This window comes from Crinia signifera, chromosome 6, assembly GCF_055691185.1.
Source record: "Crinia signifera chromosome 6, ASM5569118v1, whole genome shotgun sequence".
Classification (NCBI taxonomy): Eukaryota; Metazoa; Chordata; class Amphibia; order Anura; family Myobatrachidae; genus Crinia; species Crinia signifera.
Window position 1 is genome coordinate 150,552,925 of NC_139222.1, and position 24,247 is coordinate 150,577,171.

General features: G+C 43.7%; 1 protein-coding gene across 1 annotated transcript in view; it reads left to right on the top strand.

Moving 5' to 3' along the window:
• Positions 1 to 24,247, top strand: part of LOC146007108 (fer-1-like protein 4) — a 153,557-nt gene that overhangs the window by 67,508 nt on the left and 61,802 nt on the right. The window contains exons 15-22 of the mRNA XM_083145491.1: positions 890 to 1,076; positions 4,136 to 4,503; positions 7,703 to 7,811; positions 8,756 to 8,960; positions 15,535 to 15,655; positions 16,981 to 17,081; positions 19,136 to 19,223; positions 19,729 to 19,845. Coding sequence (XP_083001617.1) covers positions 890 to 1,076; positions 4,136 to 4,503; positions 7,703 to 7,811; positions 8,756 to 8,960; positions 15,535 to 15,655; positions 16,981 to 17,081; positions 19,136 to 19,223; positions 19,729 to 19,845 — 1,296 coding nt within the window. The remainder of the gene's footprint in view (positions 1 to 889; positions 1,077 to 4,135; positions 4,504 to 7,702; positions 7,812 to 8,755; positions 8,961 to 15,534; positions 15,656 to 16,980; positions 17,082 to 19,135; positions 19,224 to 19,728; positions 19,846 to 24,247) is intronic.

The window sequence follows — 24,247 nt, forward strand, 5'->3', positions numbered from 1 at the left end:
TGTTCCTACTCTGCTGTGTATATATGCGGTTCTTCACACACCTTGTTATACCATGCCTGAGGAAGAGACCTAAGAAGTCTCGAAAGCTTGCATTTTAACAACATTTATTTTTGTTAGCCATTAAAAGGTATCATATTTGCTAGATTGCTATTTTGTTTTTCTCACTGAGGAACAATAAAACTTTTCTTATCAACTGGCTAACACGGTACCAAACTTTTTTCTGTCAAAGTTTTAGCATGCACTTATAGTGACACGGTAGCAGGGCATGTTGGGCTATGTAGTTCCACAGTAGCTGGCAGGCTGTATTTTAAATACCCATAGTTGCCTACCTTGACTCCCTGAAACAACAGCAATCTCCCTCTCTCCCGCAATAGTCTAGCAATCTCCCTCATTTCACCTAGCCCACATTACACTATTACATTTTTGAGGAAAAGGAATGAGAGATAGATACAGTTACATTGAATCATCAGCGCCATTTCCCAGCACTTTACCAAGTATAGTAACTCTTACTAACTACTTTGGGGCTCATCTACATTTGGATATAAGTAATTTAAAAGATTCCTCTCAGATGTAGCAGTACACACCCATGCTTCTAGGTGCCACGTTCTCTATCTCTTTTCACAATCTCTCCATATATGGAACTAGAGGACATGCCCTTTGGGTGGAGCACGACACCCCCCCTCAATGGGGCGTTGTGCAAAATTCTGCTACTAACTATAATCTCCCTGAAACTAGTTTTCAAAAGTAGGCAAGTATGTAAATACCCCTGACTATTTACCATCAATAGGCAATTGTAAATGTTTTTTCGAATAAATACATTATTTAATGTTTAATAATACATTTATGCATTTTTTGTAATTTGTGTCAAACTTCATTTATTGCCTCTTAGGGAGAAACGTCTGTGGAAAGTGACACCAATATCCCAGAATGGAATGAACAGATAAGTTTCATTGAGCTCTTCCCACCTCTTGCTAGAAAAATTCAAATTCAGATTCTAGATGATGCTCATATCGGAGATGTTGCCCTGGCCACACATTTTATTGACCTGCAGCAAATATCAGACCCAAGCAAAAATGGTGAGATGCCTCAAAATACTAGTTAAATCATATGTGCATTTGCATACTTTTGAAAAAACTATTTTATATAAAATGATGATTTACACCAGGGGCTTATAGGTAAGGTGTGAGAATCTTTTTTGCAACCCGCAAAATAGATGGGGGTCTCCAGCCATTCTCCTTCTGTCTCTCCTGATACCCGGTGTTTCCCCAGTCATTCTCATTCTGTCTCTCCTGCCACTCAGTGTTTCCCCAGCTATCCGCCTTCTGTCTCTCCTGCCACTCAGTGTTTCCCCAGCTATCCGCCTTCTGTCTCTCCTGCCACTCAGTGTATTCCCAGCCAGCCTCCTTCTGTCTCCCCAGTCACACAGTGTCTCCCCAGCCACCCAGTGTCTCCCGAGCGATCCTCCTTCTGTCTCTCCTGCCACACAGTGTATCCTCAGCCAGCCTCCTTCTGTGTCCCCAGCCACACAATGTATCCCCAGTCAACCTCCGTCTGTCTCTCCAGTCACCCAGTGCCCCCCCAGCCAACATACCTTTTACGTTGTCTTCAGGTTGTGGATGCTCTTCTATGAACAGCAGCAGCTCCTATGTCAGCAGTTTGAAATGCATGATGTCACGTGCCTTGTCTCAATTTATCCAGGCAGAAACCAGCAAGCATTAGCGTCTGTCCGTACCGGACATAGATCCATCCATAGCTGTAGCCTTGCACCACTGCAGTGATCAGCAGGGTGCAGGCAGAAGTTATATATGTATTTTTCTGTCCCACCTGACAGATGGCACATGCTTCCATTGCCCCAGGGATATGTTGAACATCATGCTTGTGTTTTTAACTTTATTCATTAATGTTTTACTGCAGGGGCGTAACAAGAACTTTGTGGGCCTTATAGCAACATATTGAATGGGACCCTGTCCAACTTATTCTGGAGAGACCCGTCTCTGCAGTAGTTGTTAACGTTTGTGCCTTAGTTCATAGCCTAACCCATACCAGTGCCTTAGTTAATATTATGCCCTAGTTTTTTTATGCCCCATAGTCAGGGCTATTTTTGTGCAGGCTCCAGCAGGAACTGAGGCCCTTATTCTAGTTCACTCTTTCAGACAAAATATTTTTTAGATGGACAAAACCATGTGCACTGCAGGTGAGGCAGGTGTTACTTGTGCTGAGATAATTAGATTTGGGTGGGGTTTTACACCTGCCTCACCTGCAGTGCACATGGTTTTGTCCATCTAAGAAATATTTTGTCAGAAAGAGTGAACTAGAATAAGGGCCTCAGTTCCTGCTGGAGCCTGCACAAAAATAGCCCTGCCCATAGTTATGTCATGTTATGTCACACTAGTTATGTCACACTATAGGGCTGCCAGTACACATTATGCAACACAGTCCCCTTAAATCACATTATGACGGTGTCCAACAGTATCCCCATTGCACCACATTTCAGTACCCCAATTTCATATTGTGCTACATTAAAGTGCGTTTAAGGTATTTAAAATGAAAGTAGGTAACAGTATATTGCTATCAACATTACAATGAGCAAATCAGATTATGCCACATTACAGTGGCCTCCAGTTCAAATGATGCCACATTAAAGTGCCCTCTTACCATTATAACATCCACTAAACACCTCTCACTGAAAATGTAATGTCACACAATTCAGGCTGGGAATTGATCAGATCCAATTGCTTAGCAGGCAAATCTGGGAAATTCCTGTGCAACTTTATAAACTGGGTCCAGGACCACCTAAGCCAATGGGCCCCAAAGCAATAGCTATCCCTTTACCCCTATAGGTATGTCAAGAGTTATAATGACGTTTTCAGCAGTAGTCATGATGTGTGAAATAAGGGTGTGGTATAGGGTTCCGACAGTCATGAGCCCGACGTCGGGATCCCCACTGGGTGGACGCAGACAGCATGGCGAGCACAACAAAGACCCTTGCGGGCTCACTTCGCTCGTCACGCTGCGGGCACGGTGGCTTGCTACACTCGCCACCTATTCTTTCCTCCTTCTATGGGGGTCGTGGACCCCAACAAGGGAGAATAGCCAGTGGCCATCGGGAACCCGTCTGTCGGTGTTTTAATAGTCGGGATCCCGGCGTCGGTTAAATGACTTCCGGGATCCCGACTGTCAGGACCTCGTCCGGCATCCGTGAAATAAGGGCCCATGGATAATTTTTTTTCAATTCACCAACAGTTATTATTCTGGTTGATTCGCTCCCCTGCGCGTTCACACAGGGGAGCAATATGCATAAGCAGTGTGGGTGGGAGGAGTGGGGTGGTGGACCATGGGCAACTATTGAATGTTTATGCTAAACATCCATTCGCATGCGTGCGGGGAAATCGGCTTGCGGAGCAGGGGGGGGGAGTGGTCATTCATGCGGGCGGCATTTAAATGACTTGCAAAGCTACAAAATTTGCAGCTTTGTGAGTCAACCAAAATCACCACCCGAATCTCAGAGGCAGCAAATCCTATTTCTTTGTGTATCATAAGATAACATTAGGGTTAGTAAATATTAGCACTGCAGAATTGTATCTTAACCTAATATACAGTATGTGAAACCTCTATTTCTACATAGTCGTAAGAAAGATGTAACATAGGCCACGTTTACTAAATTGAATTAACTGTATAATAATAATAATTCTGATATCATCATGATTTTAGAGCACCAACATGTAACTAACACACACTCACTCACTATTGGACAGATGTAATAGTGTCCGAGATCGGCAGCCGTGTGGGATGCCGGACGCAGGGTTTCACCTTGAAAAGGATTGCCCCTTTAAAATAAACATCTGAGTCCTTGCCAGCATCCAGCATGGCTGACGAATTTGGATGCTGTTACATCTGGCACCTGAACGACACTCACATATATACAAGGACATGCAGATTCCACACAGAAAGGCCTGTGTTGGAAATTTGGAGAAGTTTTCTTTACCAAGCGTTTTAATGATACCACTGACAACCATGCTAACCCACGCATTGCAGCTAGGGTACAAAAGGTCATGCAAGAACATTATATATCATTTGTAGCTTTTCCGTGCATATCTTCTAAAGTAATCACACAATTGTATCCATGTGTCTCCAGCTGGTTTTAATCCAACATTTGGTCCTGCCTGGATCAACCTGTATGGGTCTCCCCAAAACTACACTCTGAGAGATGTACATCGGCAACTGAATGAAGGTCTTGGTGAGGGAATATTCTATCGAGGCCGGATCTTGGTGGCTGTGACACTAGACATATTCTCCACCAGTACTATTCAGGAAAAGAAACCATTGCAAGCATTGAAAAATGCATTCAGCAAGCTAAAGATGAAGAAGAAAAGCAAAAAAGCTACAGAAAAGGAGAAAGAGACTGCAGCAGCGGAGAGTGTTGAAGGAGCAGACGAAGACGAGGACAAGGAGCAGCCTAATGCTGTCACAGTAGAAGTTGATGATATTCTTCCAATGCCAGAGGTAATCATTTTAACAAATGTTCTAGCTCTAGATATCCCAACTCTTAATTCAAAAACAACATTACAATGCATGGTTCTAAATCCAAGGACATTTACTTCTAAGTAAAGGAAAAACTTTTTGGGTACTTGTGAGTTATCCGGGCGCCCGATTTCAAAATCGGGTCGGATCGGGACATCGCATCGCATCGCATGCGACCATCGGATGCGATGCAATGCGATGACCCGATTTTTCCATAGGAATCAATGTTAAAATGGACTGAGTCCATTTTAACATGGAATTCAGTGGGAAAAAGGGGTCCTTTTCATACCCCTACTATCCAAGTGGGCATGGAGTTGGATATAAACCTGTGGCGAGCGTAGCGAGCCACCGAGCCCGAAGCGTGGCGAGCGTAGCGAGCCCCGCGAGGGGACACGGAATACCGTCCGCTCGCCACGCTTCGGGCTCGGTGGCTCGCTACGCTCGCCACAGGTTTATATCCAACTCCATGCCCACTTGGATAGTAGGGGTATGAAAAGGACCCCTTTTTCCATAGGAATCATTTTAACATTGATTCCTATGGAAAAATCGGGTCATCGCATCCGATGGTCGCATGCGATGCGATGCGATGCGATATCGCATCGCATCGCATCTGATTGTATGCCTTAACTTAAGGCATACAATCAAAAAATCGGGCGCCCGGATAACTCACAAGTACCACTTTTTGTTTCTAGTTAATGTTATGAAGCAGGTGTTTGAATAATTAATAACTAAATTAAGACAACTCATAACAAAACCATTATTAGGTTCCTTATAAAAGGAATTTAGGGGTAGATTGAAGTGATAAAATATCTGGTTTTCATCACTGGCCAATCAGCTCCTACCTGTCATTTTCAAACCAAGCCTGTAACTTCACAGGTAGGAGCTGATTGGTCGGTGATAAAAAACAGACATTTTATCACTTCACCGAGCTTAATAAATCTGCCCCTTAGTCCTTTGTTCCTGCTCCCAACCACCTCTACACCATAATAAATTATAGGGAGAATACTAGAATTCTTACTGCAGAATTAGTCAATATTAAGCAAATTATGACATTAACATGGTCAATCTTTAAAACTTGGGTTAGGGGCCATATATTGATATTAGGACCAGTTGAGTAGTATGTAAGTACTGTATTAATGAGATGGTTATGTAGAAAGTATCATACAGTATATTGATCAAGGATGGATTGGAAACTTAAAGTGGCCACATTTAGGTTGGACCAAATAAATAACTTTGCCTTTTGTCTAACTGTACCCAACATTTGAGCATTCAGTGACTGACATTTAGTATAGAGCATTACACTGAAAGGCTTACGAGTGAAAAAAGGGGGTTGTTAAACTGTGCTACATCTAAACCATGCAAAAGGTGTGGTATAAATATAACAATTTATTTTATTAAAAATAAACACAAATGCCTAAAATTATAAAATAGTGTGTATAAGGCTGGTACCATGAACAGTCAATAACACAGATATACAGTAGTCACCCAATCTCAAAATTGAGCTCCTGTAAAGTGTCCGTTCCTATGATGCTTTCCTTAAGAATCCCTTATAGTTGGAAGATGTTGTTGTTTTGAAGTGGAAGGACTTTTAGGGAGAGACAGCGCTCTCCTGCCAAGGAATCGCCTGATAGTTGATGGGTCCCACTTGGCAGGTGCTGGCTTGTTTAGTCCTGGAGTATATATGGCTGACAAGGAATAGGAAAAGCCTGTCTCTTATTAGCAGGTCCCAGACAGGCTCTAGCAGCAAGCAATACAGAGACAGGGTTTTCCTATACCTTGTCAGCCATCTATACTCCAGGACTAAACAAGCCAGCACCTGCCAAGTTGGACCCAGCAACTATCGATCCCTTGGCAGGAGAGCGCTGTCTCTCCCTAAAAATAATTCCACTTCAAAAAATCGTCTTCCAACTATATGGGATTCTTAAAGGAAAGCATCATAGGAACGGACACTTTACAGGAGCTCCATTTGGAGATTGGGTGACAATGGGCTAGATTCTCTAAGCTTCAAAAGTGATAAAACTGAGAGCGATATACAGCCAGCCTCTCCTTTTTATCACTTTTGAAGCTCAGAGAATCTGGCCCTATATCTGTGTTATTGTGTTATTGACTGTTCATGGTACCAGCCTTATACACACTGTATTTTACCATTTTAGACATTTGTGTCTATTTTTAAATAAAATAAATTGTTATATTTATACGACACCTGTTGCATGGTTTAGATGTAGCGCAGTTTAACCACCCCCTTCCCCCCCCTTTTTTTTGGGGGGGGGGGGGGGATTGACATCCCAAATTGTCCAAAATGCTGTTAAGCAACTCAACCCCTCTCCTGGCGCCCTCTAGGGAAACCTAGTGTCCAACCCTTCTTTCTATTTACGATACAGAGAGCATCTTAGTGATCACAATATAATACATAAATAATCCCAATGTCCTCTATGCAATACATAGTACCTTCCAATACTGAGCACATTCCAATTACCACTATAGAATGGAGAACATTTCATTGACTGTGAACACAGAGAGTATCCTGGTGTCCGCCTTACAATAAAGAGAGTAAACTAATAACAACAACAAAGTATAATCCCCTCATCATTTATTAACCCATCTTCAAATGATGAAATCCATCATCATACCAACAACACCTTTTAACTTTAGTCCTTATTACCTCCCTTCTCTCCCTTATCAATTTACTAACATGTCATCAATGAATTCATATTCCGTAACTTCCCCAGTTTTAACAAAATTGACCAATTTGCCTTCATATTAAATGCTAAACATGGTAACAAACACCCGTATACATAATATTACCTTCCTTTAATTTACCTTTAGTCCTCACTCCAGTTCCACAGATCTTTTGCTGATCGCTTTTTCTGTGCTGCTCCCACACAGTGCAACAAATGTGTATAGATAGATCTACTTGTCCACTATGACCTGTGAGGGGCTGTTGTCATCATTGAAGGGGCTGTGCAGGAATATGTGGCAGGGTCCCTACTTAAATTTTGCACTCTAATTGAGTAGCTATGGTCCACCAGACCACCCCAAGGCTCACCTGTCTCGCTAAGGCCTGTAAATCCCAATAAGGTCTGTGGCCAATACAACTCAGATATTGAGAAGAAGTTGCTGAATAAAAGGCAAAATATCTACAGTGTTCTTCCTATGTCTTATATTTATATATGTGTTTTAGGATTCTTTGGGAGTTAAGGAGAAGTTTCTTCTGTTTGGCGTACTGTTTCAAGTCACAATGATAGACCCAAGTATTGGGCAGAAACCAGTTAAATTTGAGATCTCAATAGGTATGTGATAATGCTAATATTATTAATAAGATATTGAAAGAGTTTAATCATATCCGTTGGTGCATTTTCTTCTGCGGCAGACGTCAGGGGCCACAGGGATAACAGTGGGTAGAGAGTGAGGTCACGACCTTTCGAGCACCAGAAAGGATAAAACTTCTGACTGCCTAGAGACAGCCCTGGCTCCTCCCCTCCTCTACCCCACCTCCTAGGCTAGCTACTTTCAGTTTTTCCAAAGCCAGGCAGGAGACCAGATAGAAGAGAGAAACCCATACAGAAACACATTCAACAAATATATGTGTGTGTGTGGTTGCTCCACAGAGAAACCATAACTGTAACATGTGTTAGTACCCTCAACAGAGGAACCTTTAACTAAGTTCACTCAACGGAGGAACTATGAACTTCAATACCAATGAAGCAGGCGCGGCAGGGAAGGATCCCTGTGGCCCCTGACGTCCTCGAAGAAAGAGATTTAACAGTTTTTTCATATGTAATTTTTGATATTGGGATGTGCATAATACTGGAGATTATCAATGAACTAATCTTTTCCTAGTACATACTGTAGCATGACATTTGTATTTATCTGTTAACTAATCTCTATGCTTAAAATGAGTAATTATTAATTTTCTAGCAGAGTTAAATGTCAGAGGATCCAAGCAGGACTGGCCATTACATCTATCATAATCGCTTCTAGGGGCAGTTTGTCGGTGTTTCAAATTATCTTAGCAACGTTTCATGTTAATAAAAATAATATGGGTATCTTTTTACTTACAAGCACTACTTACATATTCCGGCAATTAACGTATACATATACTGTAAGATTTACATTTTGCAGCGTTGCATAACAAACAATTTGGTTTTTTATGTAACAACATTACCTAACAAAACACAACTTGTCCTCAGCATTTTTGTCCCTTTCTATATATTTACCATTATTTATTGCCTAGGAAACTATGGGAAAATTGTTGAAGTACTCACTAAATCTTCTAAAAAGAAACCGAAAGGGGAGACAACACCAGAGGAGCGTCAGAGTCTGTTGGACACAGGCTCCGAAGATGAACTCAGTGTGGATCTTGAGCAAGACCTGCCTAATGAGGCAAATGGCAAATCAGTGATACTCACAAAGAGGCCGGAATGCACAGAACCAGACAAGTAATTTATAAAAAGCTTTCTATACTGGACAGATCTAGTACTTAGCAATAATAATACAGTAGCTGCACTGTAGTTCTGTTTATTAAGGAAAGTCCAGGACATTAACGTTTGTGTTAAAATCTGCATGATCATAAAGTAAGATGATAGCATACCAACTTGGGACGCAATTGATGTAAAATATGTATTTTCTGCACTCTACGCATCTGTGTTCGCATTCAGAAAAACTGCAGTGTAGGGGCTGGTGGGGCGCAGCTGGTAGTGATGTGCTCTTGAAGGGGCACGATCCAGACAATGCAGGCATGTCTGGACTGTTTAAGTTACATCATATGCAGCCACTGTGACCCTGTAGTGAATAGCAAATAACTAGCGCTATGCGCGCGGCGGCGCGGGAAGCGCTAGTTATTTTCTATTCACTACAGGGCCCCCGCCGGCCGCAGCCAGCTTTATACATATGACGGCGCCGCAGGTACCCCTACGGCACGGACACCCCTGACCGCCCCAGCACTGCAGGGACGCCGGGGCAGCAATTTTTTTACACAGGTACCACCCCCCCTCCCCCCGGCACCGGGGTCGCCCCCACCCCGACTCGCCTGGGGCGCTCTGGTGCCTTGCACCGGCCCTGATTACAAGTTGAATGTAGCATGGGATCACTGCAACACCATCAGCCGGCTAGCGGCAGTCAGGGTTATACCTAAGTAACCTGTCACAGAGCTCAAACATTTTTTCACTAATGTAGGTAATTGGCACCCATCCCCACCCGTGCATTAACATCATACTGTCAATCACTGACAGTCTGATGCTGGACTACATCGCAGTACTTGTTCATGTTTTTGCGCATGCGCCATATACAGAACATCAGCACTTTGTCGAATTCGCCGCAAAAACAACCGGACATGAATTAAGTCTTATAATTATTTCTAATACACAGGACTCCTAATGGGTCACATATGGTAACAGGGAATGGGTAAAAATACCCATATGTCTGAACTTAATAATGACAGTTAAGGTCAGACATTTAGGGGTATATTTACTAAAGGACAATTTCTACCAATGTTTATTTTAAATCGATGAAAAATTATCTAAAATTAAATCGATGTTGAGTTTCCAGGGCTAAACACACTCCTTATTATGATTTATTTACATTAACTTTTACATGTTAGTATTAGAGATGTGCGGTCCGGATTCTGAAGAATACGAACCGCTACAAACTTGGGGATCCGAGTATTACTGAGGCTCGGCAATTCCCGCCAGACTCTGATCCCAAAGCGAGGCCGAACGGCGCATTCCCGCCGTCGGATTCTCGCGAGACCTGGATTCCATATAAGGCGCCGAGCCCGTGGTTCGTCGCCATTATCTGGGATACAGAGGGAAACGGCACGCTCCGCTGGTGTGCTCACTGCTCAGTGCAAAGTCAAACAAGTTTACTTAAAAAAAAAAAAAGTAAAACTACATTGGGCAGCTCTGAGCGATAGTGGGCAGCTTTAGTGCAGCATTACAGTGGACAGCTTTGTTGTTTCATAGGCAGTGGGCAGCTTTGTTGTTTCATAGGCAGTGGGCAGCTTTGTTTTAAAGGCACTGGCAGTGGGCAGAGGCACCAGCTTTGTTTCATAGGCAGTGGGCAGAGGCACCAGCTTTTTTGTTTCATAGGCAATGGGCACCAGCTTTGTTTTAAAGGCACTGGCAGTGGGCAGAGGCACCAGCTTTGTTTCATAGGCAGTGGGCAGAGACACCAGCTTTGTTGTTTCCTAGGCAGAGGCACCAGCTTTGTTTCAAAGTCAGTGGTCAGCTTTGTTTCATAGGCAGTGGGCAGAGGCACCAGCTTTGTTGCTTCATAGGCAGTGGGCACCAGCTTTGTTTCAAAGGCACTTTAGGCAGTGGCCACAAGTTTTAATTTTATTTAAGTTTAGTAGCACCACCAGCAGTATTGTTGTAAAGTGTATAACTCCACATAACCCAGTGTGTGCAGTGCACTGCATACTGTACATCCACTGTGTGTAGTACAGTATATGCCGATACTGTGACTGCCGTCTATAGCTCTGTACCTCTGTTTATACGTTACTGTGACTGCTGGTACCCCATCTGTTTATATGGTACTGTGACTGCTGTCCGCAGCTCCGTATCAGTTTATAAGGTACTGCTGTGACCGCAGGCCGCGTACTGTGACTGCTCTCCGTAGCTCCGTACCCCATCTGTTTATAAGGTACTGTGAGTGCTGCCCGTACCCCATCTGTTTATAAGGTACTTTGACAGCTGTCCATACCCCATCTGTTTATACGGTACTGTGACTGCTGTCCGCATCTCCGTACCAGTTTATAAGGTACTGCTGTGACCGCAGGCCGTACCCCACTGTTTTTTTTTTAATTAATAAAATTATTAAAAGTAAAAAAAAAAAAAATGTCTCTGTCCCACGTGCTGTGACTACTCTCCGTACCATCTGTTTATAAGGTACTGTGAGTGCTGTCTGTACCCCATCTGTTTATAAGGTACTGTGACAGCTGTCCGTACCCCATCTATTTATACGGTACTGTGACTGCTGTCCGTACTCCATCTTTTTATACGGTACTGTGGCTGCTGTCCGTACCCCATCTTTTTATATGATACTGTGACTGCTGGTACTCCATCTGTTCATAAGGTCAGAAGACGGCCTAAGTGACAGGAGCATTACTTTCTGCCACTGCCTGCAGACTGCTGCCGAATTGCCCACTGCTCCTCGGCTGGTAGTAAACAACACAATCAAGCCAGATAGTGGTCTTATTAGATATTAAACTGATAAAAACAGTTACACACTTGCAGAACAAGTTAGTGCTGCACAAAACGCCCACTGCTCCTCGGCTGCACATCATAAACACGATCAAGCCAGATAGGGGTCTTATTGGGGCCTAGTTTTTCAAACTGCCATCCTGTCTGCCGCTGCAGTGCCACTCCTAGATGAGCCACTTGCTTGTGCCGCACACTTGTGTGTCTTAGCATAGTTATCCACCTACCTCGGTGCAACCTTTTGCCCTAAAAACAATATTGTGAGGTGTTCAGAATAGACTGGAAATTAGTGGAAATGAAAGTTATTGAGGTTAATAATAGCGTAGGAGCAAAAAAACCCCCCCAAATTCTGTGATTTTAGCTGTTTTTATGAGTTTTTAAAAAAAAAAATACAGATGCAAAACCAAAACCAAAAAGGGCGGTTTTGGCAAAACCGAATACAGATCCAAAACCGGTGGCAGATACAGATCCAAGACCAAAACCGCAAAAAATGGCCGGCGTGCATCTCTAGTTAGTATATGTCAGGGGCGGATTGGGAATTGAAACCAGCCCGGGAAATATCTTTAAGCAGCCCAATCCTGGGGCGGGGGTGCTGTGGCGCGTCGCAGGCGCGCCCAATTTTTTTGGGGGTGTGGCCTAGCGATATGGGGTGTGGCCTATTTCCAGGAGGCCACACCCCATTTTTGCCGCTTTGGGGGGCATGGCTGCAGAATAGGCGCATGGGAGGGGGGACGCAGGGTGGCGTAGAATGCTGGGAGGGGAGAAGCAGGGTGGCTGAGGACGAAGGGAGGGAGGATGTACGCAGGGTGGCAGATTGTGAGGGGGGGGAATGCAGAGTGACAGAGGATGCAGGGAGGGGAGTCGCAAAGTGGTGGATGATGCAGGGAGGGGAGACGCAGAGTGGCGTTGGTTGCATGGTGGCAGAGGATACAGGGAGGGGGGACGCAGGGTGGCGTTGGGTGACAGAAGGGAGATGCAGAGTGTATGGGTAGAGATAGGCTGCGGGAGTGTGTGTATGGTTAGAGCTAGGCTACGGGGAGTGTGTGTATGGGTAGAGTTAGGCTGTGGGAGTGTGTGTATGGGTAGAGTTAGGCTGTGGGGAGTGTGTGTATGGGTAGAGTTAGGCTGCGGGAGTGTGTGTATGGGTAGAGTTAGGCTGCAGGAGTGTGTATGGATAGAGTTAGGCTGCGGGGAGTGTGTGTATGGGTAGAGTTAGGCTGCGGGGAGTGTGTGTATGGGTAGAGTTAGGGTGCGGGGAGTGTGTGTATGGATAGAGTTAGGCTGCGGGGAGTGTGTGTATGGGTAGAGTTAGGGTGCGGGGAGTGTGTGTATGGATAGAGTTAGGCTGCGGGGAGTGTGTGAATGGGTAGACTTAGGCTGCGGGGAGTGTGTGTATGGGTAGAGTTAGGCTGCGGGGAGTGTGTGTATGGGTAGAGTTAGGCTGCGGGAGTGTGTATGGTTAGAGTTAGGCTGTGACTGTGTGTGTGTATGGGTAGAGTAAGGCTGTGTGTGTGGAGGGGGGGGTGTTTGTTTAGGGTTAGGCTATAGGGGGTGGTATGGTTAGGACTAGGCTGCCTGGGTGGGGTGTATGGTTAGGGTTGGGATGTGGGGTATATGGTTTGGGCTGTCAGGGGCGATGTAGTGTAGTGTAGTGTACTAACCTTGCCCTTTGCACCTGCTTGAGTTTCATCTTGTGGCAGGGAGTCCCTTACAGTAGATGCGCTAATCTGTCCCGGATATCCATGGATGCACTAACTTCTCCCAGTAACATCCGTGGCGGACAGCATGGCAGACATGGACACGGCGGCGGAAGACAAGGAAGCCTGGAGACACAGCACAGAAAAAATAGTGAGCTGGGCACATCTGCTTAGCGTTCCCCACACACAGACATAATGGCAGGTATTCAATGCTCTGGGCGAGTGGTGACAGCGAGCAGGGCTTCCTGCTCGCTGTCACCACTCACCCTGACAGCATTCAACGCAGCCCCCTCATCCGCCAATTTCCCCTCGCTCCGTTTTTTGAGCGAGAGGGAATTGGCTGATGCGGCTCCAGAAGCAGCGAGACCCGCGGCTAAAAACTGCGAGTTTTCTGCAGAAGCCACGGGTCTCGCTGTTTTGGGGAATTCTCGCCGTCCTGTAACGGCGAGGATTTCCCCAGTAAGTTGAATAGAGCGAGCGGCAGGGGTAGCGCGGGGGTTAAACAGCGAGGATCGCTGGTTTTCAGCAATCCTCGTTGTTTAACCCCCTTTGCCGGCCGTTTGCTGCGGCATTGAATACATGCCATTGTATATACACCAACTCCCCCCCATCCGACACACACACACACACACACACACATACTATATACACACACGCACATCCCCCACAAATATATGTTTATGCACACATCCCTCCCACACATATACTGTATATGAACACCACACACACACACACACACACACACACTGTATACGCACACGTCCCTCCCACACAAACTGTAAATGCACACATCCCCCACACACACATACTATATACACACATATATATACTGTATATGAACACCACACTGTATACGCACACATCCCCCCACACACATACTGTATATGAACACACACACACACTGTATATGCACACATCCCCCAACACACATACTATATACACACATATATACTGTATATGAACACACACACACACACACACACTGTATACGCACACATCCCCCACACACACACATACTATATACACACATATATACTGTATATGAACACACACACACACACACACACACACACTGTATACGCACACATCCCCCACACACACACATACTATATAAACACATATATACTGTATATAAACACACACACTGTATACACACCCATCCCACACACACATACTATATACACACATATATACTGTATATGAACACCCACACACTGTATACGCACACATCCCCCCGCAAACACACTGTATATGAACACCCCTCCAGACACACATACTGAATATGCACACATCCCCCCACACACACACACATAGACTGTATATGCACATATATACCCCCCACACACACGCACACATATACCCCCACACACACTGCATATGAACCCTCCCCCCCCCTCCCCCCTAAACGCACACATACTGAGACCTCTTGAAGGTAAGCAGCCTGCTGTGCTTACTTGCTGGCTGCCGTGCTCCTGCTGCCGCAGCCGCCACCCATTGGATCCAGCCCAACGCGCGTAATAGTCCTGCACGCTGCTGCTGGGATCCTCACGTGGGCAGCGCAGGCAGCCATCCTTTCGCCGGAGTCCGGACCGCGGGAGCAGCTGTGTGCACCCGCGCATGCGCACCAGCCCTCCCGTGGCCATATTAACTTAGGGACTTGTTGAGGCTGGCCGCGGCCATCTTCAAATAGGGCACAGTGCCGCGGCCAAGCACAGAGATGCTGCGGCAGCCCTGTTAGAAGCGTGGGCGGCCGCTTCTACTCTAAAATGTGCCGGCCCACCGGGAAACAGCCCGGTTTCCCGGTGGGCCAATCCGCCCCTGGTATATGTGTATTTTAACCCTGGAAACACAACATTGATTTAGATCTAATTTCATCAATTTTTTAAATACATGGAAATCAATCTTTAATAAATATACCCTCTAAAAGGAACAAATATGTTTTCTAGATATGCAGTTTTTCCAGCAGAATTATACTAGAACATGTGTTAGGAGGAGATAATTTACAGAAATTACCCTGTATCTCTGCAATATCAAAATGCACCTGTATGATATCACTGCAGATATTCTTATGCATGAACTGTATGGGGGAAATGTCACTCTTGCTCTGCTTATTCCTGTAGCTCATACAACTACATACCAATGGGCAGTGACAGACCATGTGCATATGTGTGGAGCTACTGGGAGGACCACAGCTGGAGGCTATACAATTCCAACTGGATAGTCAAGATAGCAGAACGCCTGGTAAGCAATAAAACCTTGTATCACACCCTCCTCTATAAACTGAACACCCTTTAGCACACAATCTGGGAATTATACACAATTCACCTTGCAAACTCTGTCTTAACTGTTCCTTACAGTACCATTGTTTAATAATCTTTAGTCACACATGCAACACCCTTTTAAACCATGAAAGTTCCTAAAGGAAGGACAGTCTATCAGCATCAGTTTGTTCCACTGAGTAGGTAGAGATCTTGAAGTATCTTGGAAGTTGTGACAAGCATCAGGTTCGGGAGCCTGAGGAGAGAGGCTAATAGTGGACAGGTTTTATCTGTAAACATAAGCTATATTCCTCAAGTAAAGATTGTTTAGAGAATTATCATGGTTTTCAGTCTTATGAAAGAGGAATGAGAATGCTAGAGGTGAGAACATGTTATATAATATAAACTACTTTTACAATACTACAATGGTTTAAAAAGTAATGGGCCCCATACATCAGCAATCACAATTTATGGATTTCCAGATACAGGGATTTTTTGGCTAGATAAATGGATTTTACAATCTATCTGACTTTGCCCACACATTACAGATTTATTTCAGTGATCGGCAGATTTTTCCATCTAAAGATTGCATCTTCATATCTGGAAATTGCCCAATCGATTGCTGTTCATAATGTAAATAGATGAAGAAGACGGATTGGGAATGCCCACACATATTAAAAAGATCTGCAGATAATACCAGATTATTAAACATGTTTAATAATAAGGAGCAATCAATTACACAGCAAAACCAGGTTGATTTTGTCATGTAATTGATTGCTGCTTTAAAAAACATGGGAAAACTCTCCCAAAATCTCTCACTTTCTGAAACTCTCACCCTATTACATTTGGCCCACGGTGTGTATGTGTGTCAATTTGATATAGGATTTGAACATTTGATATTTAAATTTAGTGTTCCTGTTAATTGTTGCATAATGTGTGTGCTAGATATACATCATTGATAATTCATTCAAACCACTCCCCACAATGGAGGAAACTGGACCACTCAAACAGCATAGACTCAGAAACTCCACATAGATAGCATAGATAGATATCTTGTTTCTCCTTTAAAGTAACACGTGACACAGCCCGGCGGTTCACCTCGTTCTATTAATGGAAGTAGAATTTCTATTTCTATTGTGCTGCTTCTTCACAATAATATTGAATAAGTAGTTATTTCGTATCATTTAGCTTTCATGCATGCTTTACATACATTATGGAGAACATATGACTCTCAAGTTAATAATAGGTCAATAAAATAAATGCCAACATTATGAGGATACCATATAACTACCAATTTGACTTTCATAGGAACGTGGACTTGATGAGGTAGAGAAATTGACAAGAAGACCTAAATCCAATCCAGAAATACGTCTGAAGCAAGTTCTGGAGGAATTTGTAGCTGGTTGCAGGTATATTTATATATTTATTAACAGTTTCTTATATAGCGCACACATATTCCGCAGCGCTTTACAGAGTATATTTGAACATTCACATCAGTCCCTGTCCCAGTGGAGCTTACAATCTATATACCCTACCACATGTACACTAGGGTTAATTTTGTTTGGCGCCAATTAGCCTACCTGTCTATTTTTGGTTTGTGGGAGGAAACCGGAGTACCTGGAGGAAACCCACTAACGGAGAATATATAAACTCCGCACAGTTAGAGCCATGGTGGGAATTGAACCCATGACCTCAGCGCTGTGAGGCAGTAATGCTAACCATTACACCATCCGTACTGCGCCTGTGAATAAAACATTAAATGGGAAGTTACAGTATATTGGACTATTATTTGTAATTTCCTAGTTTAGTCCTCACATGACTGACACTGACACTATGGGGCCAAATTCTGTATGCTACTGGACGAGAATCCCTAAAACGGCATGCAGTGTTTGCATGCCATAGTGCGAAAGCACAGAGGCACATGTGGGATTGGGACACACGCTATCTGAAATGCATTGGAAATGTGCTGGGCTGTGTGCTGAGCGATTTGTGCTGAGTGATCTGTGCTTAACTAGATCATGCAGAAAAGAGCTCCTGTCGCCCCGTGTGTATGGGGCTTTAGTTAGTGTCGGACTATGGCATGAGGAGTCCAGGAGATGTTTGACACATTATTAGTGGTGTGGCCAGTCTCCATAGGGGGGTGTGGACAGCTGAAACAGTGGCTTGGATAACCATTAGAGAGTGCATGGTCTGGAGTCCTTAATAGATGTATAGAGTAAATACTGCTAGTCAGTGTATTTTTGTAGAAAAATAGGTTCAGGAACTCACTGTGAAGTGTCAACACACACACACACACTCAGCAAGAACCCACTGTCACACACAGAATGCACCCACTGTAACACAGACCACAGACACATTGCACAAAGTGTTCCCTGTGGGTTCCGGTGTTTTATTTGGATTTCTCCTGCTTGGGCTCACACCAACCATTCCCAGCTGGATGGCAGCTGTTAACCGCCAGGGTCTGTGAGTGCGCTCCAGTGTGTGTGGCGTGGTGTGCGGCTTCTCTCTGCATTCAGCACCAGAGCTTTCACCCCCACTGCTTATTATCATGGCTGGGAACTGGCGCTGCTGCTGTATTTGAAGTGAGGAGCGGGAAGTGGCAATATGCACTGTACCACTTGTGCAGGTCCGCCTCTTTCCGCGGCACACACAGATATACCTCCAGCTCCGGACCCTGCGCGCCACGGCATTAGTCATTTAAAAAAAATCCCGTTCCTGGTGTTGTCATTTTTCATCTGAACTTCAGGAACGGCGTTCTGGACCGTTCCAGCTGAAAAATAGAGTTGCTGCTAGTGCATACATTGTAATGTACCAGTTTAATAACAATGCAATAATGTAAGGTATGTATAAGGAATAATTCAAGTGCACAGTTTGGAACCTGATCCTTACAGCAGATAATGTAGCCCCACTGGTGGTTTTCCCCTGGTTTACTGGGTGTCCCCTGTGCCCCTGTGGGTCAGTCAATCCCTGGCGTGACTGCACTGGCTTTACTTTCTATTGGGAGTCCTACCTGCCAGTCACCCGCAGTAAAGGCAGTCCCATTGGGAGGTATTCCCTTCCTCCAGGACTGCCAGTCCAGTCTGCACTGCAGTCTCAGCACCATACAACTCAAAGTCAGCCCTGATTATCTTCTGCCTAATATAAATGAATAATAAAAAAAACACAGGCCACAAAGAAACTCCGAACACAAATCACCTATATTTCATATTTAGCAAGTTTCAAGCCTTTCAGTATATTCAGTATATTCCGCCTACTGTATGTCCATCTCCACCTTCCGACATTTCTTGCCTACATCTTCCTTCAATATGTGCTACAGTATGCTGATACCTTATTGTGCATTAGAACCTGGAGGCCTTGAAGAGAGTTGTGCAATAGATTTTGTTTCACTAAAATATACATTTTAATCAAGTCTATGAAGCAGGAGCAGCTGTAATAAATTTGTTGTCAACTTTCTGTTTTGCAGGCAATACTCTATCAGTGCAGGAAAGAGAACTATGTCACGTCCCAACAATCTGGACCGCTGCAGGATGAAGTCTCTTCCCCGCAACATTGTAAGACTCTTCATGAAGCACTGAGCATTCTTTACTGTTAATAATTCCAAGGCATAGACAAACTGCGCAGTCATACTGTTATCACAATGTGACTTCATCAGGGGTCCTTCGGATTCTGTTTCGGGGACCAATGCATGTCAAACCTATTTAATTATTGAAATACTTGCGACATTAACCCATTGAGTGCCCACTGAATTTGTCAAAATAGGTGTAAAAATTGCCAAGCAAACATTTTTATTCATCATAATGACCTGTAATGTTTAGCTTATATGGGAAATATCTATTTTTACAAAACATTTGTTATTTGAATTTACATAACAATTGTGAGCGACGCTGGCCTTTTTTAGCGGATGTTTTGAACATCTCTCACAGAGATGTTGGCACTCAAAAGGTTAAGGAATACTTTTTTTTAACACCTTTGCATTTTTTTTCTCATCACAATATTATTGTTCCTGTTCATATTCACAAATCCAATTGATTTAACATCCTCTATTTCTCTTTATAGATCCTTAATGCCAAGAAAGCCCTTAGATCCAGCCGGAGACTAACTAAGCACAATGTCCATCAAATGATTAAGGATAGTAAGGACATCCTAATGAAAGTCCGATTCCTGGCTAAAGAGGTAGAGATATTTTTTGGGGAGAATTTTCAGAAATGATGGGAACTTTGGGCCTAATTCATGTCTGTACGCTCATTCTTCAGTGTGGGCTATTTTCTTATCTTCCCAACTGCTGATATTAGCAAGTGAAGCTGCTTTTCAGGAATGAAAAAGAGACACCCACCGGAGCCATCGCAAACCTTTTCGCAATTGCATACACATTCACAGCCTGCACACAAAAAAGGAAGAAAATCCAATGGTACAGGTTGGTCTATGGCTACGCGACTGGACACAGCAGAAGCAGCTAACTGCAGATACATGCCCTGAAAACAGCTGTTACACACATGCATTTTTGCAACCATTAACACCTCCAAATTCTCACTTTCTGTCAATGACTTTCCAAAATCCTTAATGCAAGCAGGATCACAGCGGCACTTTCATACATGTATTGCGATTGTAGCACATGAGCAGTCTGATGATAATCCTTAACTTGTGTGAATATCGGCCATTGCGTTCAAACATGAATTAGCTCCAACTTACCTGGTAAAGAGAAAGTATACCCTCCTTACAGCTGTCTGTGTTTTACGTGCTTTACATTAGTGGAAAACATGAATAGCGTGTGAGCTTCTGTTGTTGCACATAAGAGTTTACTGAGAGATTTACAACAGTAAAGTTAATGTTGATTTTAGCCATTAGTTAGGATTGTGTTTGTAAATGGCTGATGAACACTGTATACACAGTGGGGCAGATGTATGAACTAGCGTTAAGGGCATATGCTGCACTTAACTCTAGTTAACTGGGGGGGGATAACTCTTTTTCAATTGTATTACTGGGACACCTAATGTGAGCTGCTTAACGCTCAGCATGGGTGTCCCCTTCAATCCCCTCAGCAACTAGTGGCACAGAGCAATGTATTAACAGTCTCCTAGGTGTTTATTCTCCCCAGCCGCTTCACCAGCCCAGGGCTGTCCTATTCCCACTGCAGGGACAATGCTAGCCTTGCTGCTGGCTCTGGGCTGCGCTCGAGATCTCCCAATAATAAGGAGATCTCGCGCATGCCCATTACAGCCGGCCAGGGAAGAGAGTTTTTTTTTAAAGTGCGCATGTGCAGTGCTTACTGATGGTGTGCCTTGGCAATTTTAAAGTCTTGTTCAGTGTGCCGTAACTTGAAACAGGTTGATAAATCACCCCATTGACAAGCTTTCTGTGTGAGTTCCCCTTGTTTGGGGAATGAACTCAAGTATTTATAATATGCTGTTAAGCTTGAGATCAGATCGCTATAATGACCATAAGCTTGTGCAGGATTCCCCTCTTGGCAAAGAGGTCTGGCAGCTGATTTCCAAGGTGTACTATTGCTGGTATACCCCAGACCAACTACACAGTATGTTCCCTTTAGCAGATCCGCCTACCTATTGGATAAATATGGCCAGAGGGGCACCTTTGTTCATATTTGGTCAACCCTCCATAAGATTTCACGGTTTTGGGACAAAATTCACAGTAATTAACTCAATAATTAAAGATTGGGTCCCTAAAGATCATGGGGTTTTTCTCCTTTGCTCCCACCTTAAGATCTGTCAATAAAACTTGTTCCTTATATATAAAAGCTCTCAGAAGCAGGGCCCTCTTCCCTCATGTGCTTTTCCTTCTCTTACTTAAACCATCTTGATGGTACCAAATCCTGCAGTTTTCTGCCATGCTGATACTTATTCCAGTGTCCTCTTCTGATGCACCGATGTATATGTATCCTGCACTTGTCCTCTGTGGCATTTAACAGTAAATCACTGTTTTGCGTGTTCATTTATGTACTCTTTAATTGGGTGCTGTAGATCCCTTCTGGCGCCATATAAATACAGGATAATAATAATATATGATCAATGGACACTTACCACTGGAGACAGTTGTAAGTTTACCATCTCCCAACACAACAATCAGGAACCACATCTGACCTATAGCATGCATGGATAGATTATCTATTGCCAACATGACAGACCCGATCACTTTGCCACAGTGTGGGCCTCCTGGAAAACCCTTTATGCTCCCTATTTTCCTCCATAATAGCTCCTCTTCCACCACCGGTGTGGCTAAAATCCCTTCCCCACATGTCACCACCTGTGATACAATCCCTATGAGCATGGATACTTATGACCATAAATCTGAAACAGTGGTGGGAAACATAGAAACATAGAATTTGACGGCAGATAAGAACCATTTGGCCCATCTAGTCTACCCCTTTGTTACCCTTCAGGTAATCTCAGCCTTATTTTTTTTGTAAGGATATTCATATGCCTATCCCAAGCATGTTTAAATTGTTCTACTGTCTTAGCCTCTACCCCCTCTGATGGGAGGCTATTACATTTATCCACTACACTTTCTGTGAAGTCATTTTTTCTAACATTTCCCCTGAACCTGCCTCCCTCCAGTTTCAGTGCATGTCCTCGTGTTTTATTACTTGTTTTCCTTTGAAGAGAATTTCCCTCCTATACTATGTTAAAACCCTTGATATATTTGAAGATTTCTATCATGTCCCCCCTTTCCCTTCTCTGCTCCATACTATACATGTTAAGATCTTTTAGTCTTTCCTGGTACGTTTTGTGATGTAGGCCGTGCACCATTCTAGTTGCCCTTCTTTGTACACTCTCTAATGTATTTATATCCTTCTGAAGATATGGTCTCCAGAACTGGACACAGTATTCCAGATGAGGCCGTACCAATGACCTATAAAGTGGCATTATTACTTCTTTTTTTCTGCTACTGATTCCTCTCCCTATGCAACCAAGCATTTGATTAGCTTTCCTCATTGCTTTGCTACATTGCTTTCCTGCCATTAATTCACTTGACTTAAGGGAAGGTTCTATCATAAACAAAGTTCAGCATGGGCGCATAATTAATGCAAATGTGCCCTATAGTAGGTGTATATTTTTGAGGGGGGGATCCATAGAACAGTCAGGTACAAATATACACACTGATGATTAGGACTTATCGAACCCATGGCACACATGCATATCTGTATACATCTGGAGATCAGGGCCCTCCCCGGAGCTGCTCCTTTTCTGTTATCGAGCAAATACCTGACTGACAGCCCCAGTCCATAGGACTGGGGTTGTCATTTGACTAATTTTACATCTGACTAATACAGGAGCCATACTACACAGGTCAGTGATGCTGGCAGTTTATATGCAATCCATCTGCCCCTTATAAAGCTATTGTGGATGCAGTGTTGAAGCAGAGTCTGTTCATAGAATTTCAGACTCTTGTTGTGAGCCAGCTGGTGAAAAAAGGGCACCCTTCCTCAGTGCAGATTTGTGCATGTCATATTTCGCACTAGATCGAATTGAGCGGCTGTGCTGTAGATGGGCTAGCCCGATATTCTATGAAAAAGGTCCATCAGCCCACCCCTGAGCCTCCTGTTATTTACTGAGAGTTTTGTTATTGCAATTATTTCTTAAAAAAATACTTTGTGAATAAAGGTGTACAGTACCTATATATTTCCTTCCATTATTCAACAAGTGTATTTTGAAAGCTATGTGTATCTGCATTTCCCAGTTGCCCTGTAATCAGGGGTCAAAGAGCAAATTTTGAAGTGGGGGTATGGAAAATGTAAAATAATTGACAGTTCAGTCCAGGGAATACAGATGCACAACTTCCAAAAAGGGGCCTGTCCACTCAGAGGACAGGGGCAGTGAGGAGGACTGAGAAAGTGAGCACCTCATTACCTTCCTCAGAGCTCAACACCATACTCAGCATTCATCACCTTCCTTTGACCCTCATGGGCACCTTCCTTTGCCCTTATGTGCTCCTCATTACTGTACTCAGCCCCATTACCCTCCTCAGCTTTTTTAACTCTCTGAGGTTTGATAGGTGTGAAAATTGCCAAGCAAACATTTTTATTCATCATAATGACCTGTAATGTTTACCTTATATAGGAAATATCTTTTTTTTTTTACACAACATTTTTTTATTTGAATTTATATAACAAATGTGCGCAACACTGGCATTTTTAGCAGATATTTTGCACATCTCTCACAGAGATGTTGGTACTCAAAGGGTTAACCTTCCTTTGCCCCTTATTACCTTCCTTTACCCTCCATCAACTTCCCCTGCTCCTTGTTACCTTCCTCTCCCCCTCATCACCTTCCTCTGCATGGTTTAAAAAAAAGGAGCTCTACCAGTATCTACCCATATATTTGCTGCATTGCAAATTAACATAACAAACCAACAAATTACCAGTTTTGTACAATTTGCTTACATCCCCCACCCCCCCTCCATTTTTTTCCTTAAGGGGTGTTAAACATCACTGTGCCATTGATCTGTACAGGGAAATCTATGTTGCAATACATATGAGTTGGAAGTATATTGATAAAGACTGCACTAAGCAGAGAGCAGCCTCACATCTGTAAGTGTCCCATGGAGTGCTCATGCTCTGCAT